The sequence below is a fragment of the Cyprinus carpio genome, chromosome B16, assembly GCF_018340385.1.
Source record: "Cyprinus carpio isolate SPL01 chromosome B16, ASM1834038v1, whole genome shotgun sequence".
In the NCBI taxonomy this organism is placed as follows: Eukaryota; Metazoa; Chordata; class Actinopteri; order Cypriniformes; family Cyprinidae; genus Cyprinus; species Cyprinus carpio.
In genome coordinates, this window is record NC_056612.1 from 27049760 (window position 1) to 27057449 (window position 7690).

The window sequence follows — 7690 nt, forward strand, 5'->3', positions numbered from 1 at the left end:
CAACACTTCTAGTTGAGTGAGCTCGCAACCTGAATGGGCAGGGCACACCCTGTGCCTGATAAGCCAGGGTGATGGCACCCACCTTCTGCCGGCCTCTGTAACAGACAAAGAGCTGGTCTGAAGTCCTGAAGCTTTGTGTCCGGTCTACGTAGCATCTCAATGCTTGGACGGGACAGAGCAAAGCCAGGGCTGGGTCTGCCTCCTCCAGAGGCAGCGCTTGCAGGTTCACCACTTGGTCTTTGAAGGGTGTAGTGGGAACCTTGGGCACCTTGGGGCCTCAGAATTACCTGTGAGTCAACCGGCCCAAACTCTAGGCCAGTGCAAGCAGGAGCAGAGTTTTCAATGAAAGAAACTTTAGGTCAACTGAATGCAAAGGCTCGAATGGGCCCTGCTGAAGTGATTTTAGCACTAGAGTCAGGTCTCAAGAGGGTATAGAGGGGGGCCTAACCTCCCGACCCCTCTAAGGAACCTGATGACGAGGTCATGCTTACCTAAAGACTTACCATTCACAGGGTCATGCTACGCAGCAATAGCGGCAACCTGGACTTTGAGGGTGGAGGGAGACAGCCTTCGCTCCAGTCCTTGCTGCAGAAAGGAAAGCACAGTGTCTGTGCGAGAAGACTCACTGGGGGAAACGCATATTTGCGTAGGCCATCCGGCCAGCTGTTTGCCAGTGCGTCCGTACTGAGTGTTCCCTCGATCAGGGAGTAGAACAACTGGCAGTGAGAGGTCTATGGAGAAGCAAACAGGTCTACCTGAGCGGCTCCGAACCATCTCCAAATCAGCTGGACCATCTGGGGATGGAGTCGCCATTCTCCCGGGAGCATTGTTCGAGACAGCTCGTTGGCTGTACGGTTGAGCAGGCCCGGAATGTGAACAGCACGAAGTGACCAAAGGAACCTTCCAACCCCAAAAGGAGGAGATGGTGGGTGAGTTGCGAGATGCAACGGGAGTGCAGACCACCTTGTCGGTTGATGTATGCAACGGTCGCTGTGTTGTCCATTCGGACCAGCAAGTGCTTGCCTCGTAAGCACACTTTGAGACGGTTCAATGCAAGGCGCACTGCTAACAACTCAAGGCAATTGATGTGCCAATGCAGCTGCAGGCCCGTTCAAACCCCTGAGACTGCATGCCCATTGTATGTGTCCCCCCAGCCGCTGGTGGAGGCATCTGTGTAAACCACAGCATGTCTGGAGATCTGCTCTAGGGGCACCCCTGCCCAGAGGAACACAAGATCTGACCACGGGGTAAAGGTTTGGCGACAGCCCGGTGTAACTTGGCCCGGTGAGTGCTGCGGTCTCGTATACTTAATGGATATGCGCATGCGGCGGCAATTGTAATGGTCCGTAAGACAGCAAGTGCACATGAAGTATTCCATTTGGGACAGGACCTTTCTCTATATTTACATGTATACCACATTTTAGCTAATAGAAGTAGCAGATTAATTAAATAAAAATCCTTATGAAAAGAATTGTCATTGGTGACAAAAAAAAAAAAACATTTCAAAGCACAGCTGATGAACAAAAATCTGACTAATAACATGCTGAATGAGGAGAACTATACTAAATGAAATGATGTTTAGAATTAAATGTTGTAAGTCAATGAGGGTTAAATTCAAGGTCATTGCACACTGAGGTGTAGCCATCATTTCAGAAGTGAGGGGGACAGAAATGTCAGTTTATTCATTTATTTGTCTAATTGACAGGTTCTGTTTTTTTCTTATGTCTTAATTGGCTAAGAAATCAAATATGCTGCTAGACAAGAACTAATTTGCATTTTAGAATTTTTTCCTATATTTTCCTTATGACAACTTTATGATTGTTTATATGCTACAAACACCCCCCCCCCAAACACACATTTTTTTTTTTTTTTTTTTTTTTTTTTTTTAAATCTCAGAATAAGGCATAAAAAATATATTTAAGGCTTCTATAGGCTAAAGTTTCTGCAAGTGTTGTTATTGTTAAATAAAACTAAAAATGTAATTTTGGTAATTAAAATAAAGCTCAAATAAAATAAGATGAAAACCTAAAACTAGAAAGGTTTCCTACACAACTCACTTAAAAGTACTAAAAAGGTACTGAAGTAACCTACTAAAATTATTCAAACTAAAACTGAAATAAAAATAAATAGTAGGCCTAATGTTTAAAAAAAAACACATAGTACATAAAATTACTAATTACTAACAAATGAAAATTCTAAATATTAACATACTAGTAAGACTGGTTTACATAAATGTTATTGAACATTTCTAAAATTATTACCCATTTAAAAAATACATTTCAATAAACACACTGAGGTTTTGTGACAACATGCCCCAACAGCATTGTATTGGCTGTATTATAACAGGCTTCTTTTTACAAAGTCTAGATCAGTTAGAGACAAAGTTTTGTGTTGATTTTTACATTTGGTATTTAGTTGCCTTTCTTTATGGCTTTTCAGAAGAAGATGACAATTAAACTCAAAACAATACATAACATGTCGTTTAATTAATCGACTGCATTAAGTTAAATGTGACAACATGCCCCAACCTTTTTTTAACTAAAAAAGCTAATATCTATAGGATTTTAACTTTTTAACTATACAGTGGTAATTTATTTTTTCCCTCTTGCTTTGGTCCCTGCAAAACTCTCTCAAAATCTATTTGAGTTTCTTACACCATGCCTGTAACAGCTGTTTCTATTAAATTAATGAAAAATCAAACAAAAAAAGTTTTTTTATTTTTAATGAAGCTTTGGCATACAGATAATCTGGAAAAACACAAGTTCTTAATGTAAACGGATGCATTTGATTACATATTTGACATGTAGAGACCCATGTAAAACCACAACATCTGAATTATCATCAAAAGGTGAGACCAGGACAACTGTAATGCATTTAATATCTTCAATTATAAACACATCAAGAGCCATAACAGTCTTCTCTCCATCTGAGGAAAGACATCCATATTTTGAATCTAAATCTATTGTTCAATTATTTCTATGTTAAATGCTTAGTTTTGGGGTGATTCTAGCAATAGTTGTTGTAGTGTGTTTAGTTTTATAGTGAAATTGTAATGCTCAATTAAAAGTTGAAATCTTTACAATGATGCCCACTATTTCAATGCCCATTATTTCAATAAAGAATCTAATCGAAGACTCTAAAAGAATGCTGTTTTCATATAATTTTATATATTTTTTAATTTTCATTCATTTTTAAATGCTAGTTTTATGTAACCTTAAAGTTTTTGTAATTTTGTGTTTTTGTCATTTCATGTCTAATTTACTACTTCAGCTTAAACTAAACAAAAATGAGAAATATTGCCTTGGCACTAGCTGAAAAAAAATTTATATAAATATAACTTATTTCAGTTCTTGTTTATTTTATTTCCAATAAGGAAAATGGTTTTCTTTTAGTTTTAGTTAATGATAATAACCCTGCTCTAAAATGATCAGTACAAAGTATTTCATGCATTTCAAATAATTATAATGCAGGTCCCACTTGAGACTGAAGCAATTCAATTCCAGTACCACACAAAACTGAAAACAGTTTATTACCATTCATTTAATGTAAGTCTTGCTCATGTAAGGTTCTGATACTGTATGCATATATAAATGTTTCTTATACCAAAAGATGACAATTAGTAGCTGTCGAGAGTCTCCTCTACTCATTCTAACCCGATCACCAACTAAACTAGCTGCAAGATTCCCATATACAGCGCAGGATTCGCTCACGGAGAGCAGAAGCGTCCGTAAAACAGAATGCTCTTGGTTGGATTATGACGGATGAAGAAAAGGAAGGGATGGTCTGCAATAAACATCTGTGCAAATGAACGAGTGGCGAAAATGGCACCAGTTGCTCCAGCTGCTTCGGTTCCTTCCTCGTTTACTTCAACAAAGGCTTTATGAATCACCTTCGTCAGCACCAGATTATTGCTTGGCGACATGCCTGAAAGATTCACCTTCTGCTCATTAAACACATCCTCCATTCCCATGCTGATCAGAAGATTCTTCATGTCGTAGGTTTTCTCCATCTTGAATCTGGGCAGCGATACTTCAACTTCTCCTTTATACATGACTTCAGGTCTCGTCCACTCCATCAGCTTCTCGTAGGTCAGTGCCTTTTCAAGCTGCATAAGAAAGTCATGTTAAGGTTTTTTTTTTTTTTTTTTTTTTTTTTTTTTTTTTACCATATGAAACCAACATATATGCTAAGAACTTGGCACATTTATTTGCCATAAAGAAATAATGAAATGACAATCCATGTAGAATAAAGATTCTATATTGGCATCTATGGTATCATGAAGAACATTTAACATCCATGGAACCGTTCCATTAACACAAAAGGTTCTTTACAGTGGAAAATGGTTCTTTAGATGTTCTTCACATTAAGAAAAAAAAGTATTTTTTTAAGAACTGCTCACTTCTATGGCTTCACTGTGAAAGCCCCATTTTCGGACCTTCATTTTCAATAAAGTCAGTATATGCCAGTGGTATCTAACCCTGCTCCTGGAGAGCTACCGTTCTACACATTTCAGCTCCAACCCCAATCAAACACACCTGAACGAGCTAATCAAGGTGTTCAGGGCTATCTCTGGTGTCTTTCTGCTTACCTTCTGAAGGCCAGTGGTTTTGTCTTGAATCTCGTTAGGAAGGATGATCAACATACTGACATTCTTCCCGACATACGGCAGCTCCAGAACCTGACTGTCCATCTCTGGGATCAAGGCCAGAGGAAACTCTGACTTCTGATACATCATCTTCACTGGTTTAGTTTGAGTCTGCCGAGCATCAATGGGAAGACGTCAAAACTCCTCCGCTTTCATTTCAAAATATTTTAATTCAACAAGAAGATGAAATCTCACCTTGTTCAGCTTGAACTGTCCATCACTGGTGGCTTCCTTCGGGAATTTCTTCACCCAGTTCCCCTTGAAGTAGATGGCGTTCACCAAGACCAGTCTCGTCATCGCATCGATGGATCCCTGTGGGAGCAAGTCCTTGATCTTTCCTGAAAATAAAATACTTTAATAGTATCTCAAAGATTATAAAAAAAAACACACACATACAGTTCCAAACCACCCCTTTACAATTCTAAATTTTTATCCTACAAAGAGTCAAATAACAATGAAATCAGAATAAGTTCAGAAACCTAATGCTCTACAAATAAATGTATGAAAAATCTTTGTTTTTAACAGAATTTAACACTTTAAATTCAGAATAAGTTCATGCTGGTCTTCACCTTGAGTGTTTTTCTCCACCCAGTTGTTGATGTCGACACGTGCAGATTTCTTACTGAAGTCCACCTTCTCCAGTCCGGCTTCATAGTATATTTTTGCATCATTAAGGAATTTCTGTTAACATAGCAAATCAATTAAATTACTGTAGCAATCATTTTCAGAACCTTATTCTTTAATACCACGAGCAAACCTTGAATTAATTTTTTTTCAAGCCTTACCTCCACAAACTGGTAGGATTGCTCTCCGTAGAGACGGTTGGCGAGACTCAACACATACGGGGCTCCTGGTTTCTTCAGATCACTCATGAGCTTGTTGAAGCTGGAATGAATTTGGTCCTCAGTCTTTTGTCCAGGTGCCGGCCGAGGAGGACATTTCTGTTTGCATCAACAATATCTAATTTAATCAGATGAAAGACTACATGCATGACTACGGCAAATACAGCTGTTATTGCAAGTCATGAGGTTAGTATTTCACATAAATACTCATACTAAACCTTAAGTTCAGGAGGTACCTCAAACTTCTGGGTTTGTTGTGTCATTGACGGTCCATGTTGACCCTTGACACCACAGGCAATCTGGGGCTTCTGAGCTTGTTGATGAGATGCTGGAGTCGCTGCGTCAGGTTTGGGAGGATTGGTAAAACTCAGGACCTAGACAGTTTTATTATGGTAGAATTAAATTCTTGGTATCCCCAGACAAAAATGGCTGGTCTTTTAAAAATTGTTTGTAAATCTCACATTTATATTATCAGCAAAAAATTTTTAACATGTTCACTCAAAAAAGGTGCATCATATCAATAAGGACTATGATCAATCATTTCCAAAAAGAAATACAAAACCTGTGCTAATTAAAAGAAAACAAGTCGATAAAAAGATTGAATCTACGATTTCATGATAATATAATATAAAGAGAAATACATAAGCAATTTTAATACCCTGTGAGAGCAAAGCCAGTAAGTTTTAGACAGATGTGATAAAATTAGCATTTTTGTGAAAAAGAAATCCTCTCTGGGACAAAATTACTGTGAGCGTTAATAAATATAATCTCATTATTATTATAACTTCAAAAATCGAATGTGAATCCATTTCTTAAATACCCTTTAGAAAGTTTAAAATGCACTACAAATAATGACATTTCAAGGAATGGATGATGTCAGAAAAAAACTCTTTGTTGATTTGTGCTCTCAGACCATTGATTATCTTAAATAAGTGGAAATATCTGGCAGCATTTTTGTTTATGCAATGCCTAGAACTCACATTGATAAGCAGAATGTTTATGAAATCATTTTTACATCTGTTCTGCTTACAAGTCAATGTTTAAAAAATAATGTCCACTGAACATTAAACCATAACTGCAGCTTGGAAATATAGTGCATATTTGTAATAAAAAGCACAAGCTGCAACAGTGTAGTGAGGACGAGTAAATAATAACCAATGTTCATTTCTGGGTGAGATGTTCCTTTAAAAATCTTTTCTGCAAAAGGCTTGCATCACTTCTTGGTCTTGTTCTCTCTCTGTCTCTATTCACTTTCTCTTCACTCTCTCTCAGTTGAAGTAGGTGCAGAAATTCAGATTGTGTGAGATCACCTTAAACATCTGCGCCGCTGTGTTTCCTTTTGCTCCGAGCGACACCATGGCCAGAGCCGAGGAGATGCTGATCGGAGAGTAGAACACATTTCCTGATGCGTCTCCTTCACTGATCTTCTTGAACAGGTTTAGAGAGAACTGTGTGTTTGCTGCAGACAAAGGCTCCATTTCCACAAGCTGATCAAGAAAGAAGAGAGATGCATTATCAGCGTAACAAATAAAGTGTCAGGAATTCCAAACACAAGCCGTCATTTCCAATGTAAACATCACATGTTTGTCAAAGAAACATGGATGCTTTGTCTCATATGGCATCAGATTTCTAATATCAGAACAGTAGTTCAGTAGTCTGTAGTTGGACCATTTACACATACAGATATCACATTTTTACTGATTTGTTAGTTCTGTTAGACTATAAACTATATAAAAGTACTTCAAACAAACAGAGAAGTGAATTAAAAGCTTTACCTTGAGTATTCAGCAGAAGTGAAGAGCTTTCCCGTGTGTTGGAGATGAATGAATTCTCTTCTGAGTGTCATCCTTATAAATGTTGCTTCGCCCCAAAACCCAGCCTCTAAACCAAATCCAGCCTTCCTGTCAAACTAAAGGCTTGTTAGAGCTAAATGTGGAGGGGAATGTGGGTGGCTGGAGTCAAGGGGAGGCGTGGAAAAGTGTTGTTAGGGTGAATATTTCAACATCTCACAGTAGATAACAAAGACAAACACTGACTTTCCATCTCAGCTAATAAAGAATGTTCTCAGAATGTTTCGCCAAGGTTCTCTCGAAGTTATTGAACAAAAGTTTTTCGAGTAACCAGAACGTTCATTCAAATATTTCTGATCTTTAATAATGTTCTCAAAACGTTAGCATAAAAAAATTATGGAACGTTTTTTTCT

At 38.0% G+C, this 7690-nt stretch overlaps 1 protein-coding gene across 2 annotated transcripts; it reads right to left on the minus strand.

The window, feature by feature from the left end:
• Positions 1-3322: 3322 nt before the first annotated feature.
• On the minus strand, positions 3323-7402 carry LOC122140051 (leukocyte elastase inhibitor-like). 2 transcript variants are annotated; one of them, XM_042741772.1, is made up of 8 exons: positions 7263-7402; positions 6798-6974; positions 5706-5861; positions 5431-5586; positions 5215-5326; positions 4841-4983; positions 4589-4756; positions 3323-4105 (listed from the first exon to the last, which is right to left on the minus strand). In XM_042741772.1, the coding sequence occupies exons 2-8, from the start codon at positions 6963-6965 to the stop codon at positions 3707-3709; spliced, it is 1302 nt and encodes a 433-aa protein (XP_042597706.1). In that variant the 5' UTR covers positions 6966-6974; positions 7263-7402; the 3' UTR covers positions 3323-3706. The 2 variants fall into 2 exon arrangements, with proteins under 2 accessions (XP_042597706.1, XP_042597707.1); XM_042741773.1 differs by having other exon boundaries at positions 5724-5861; positions 7263-7401.
• Between the last annotated feature and the right edge of the window lie 288 nt (positions 7403-7690).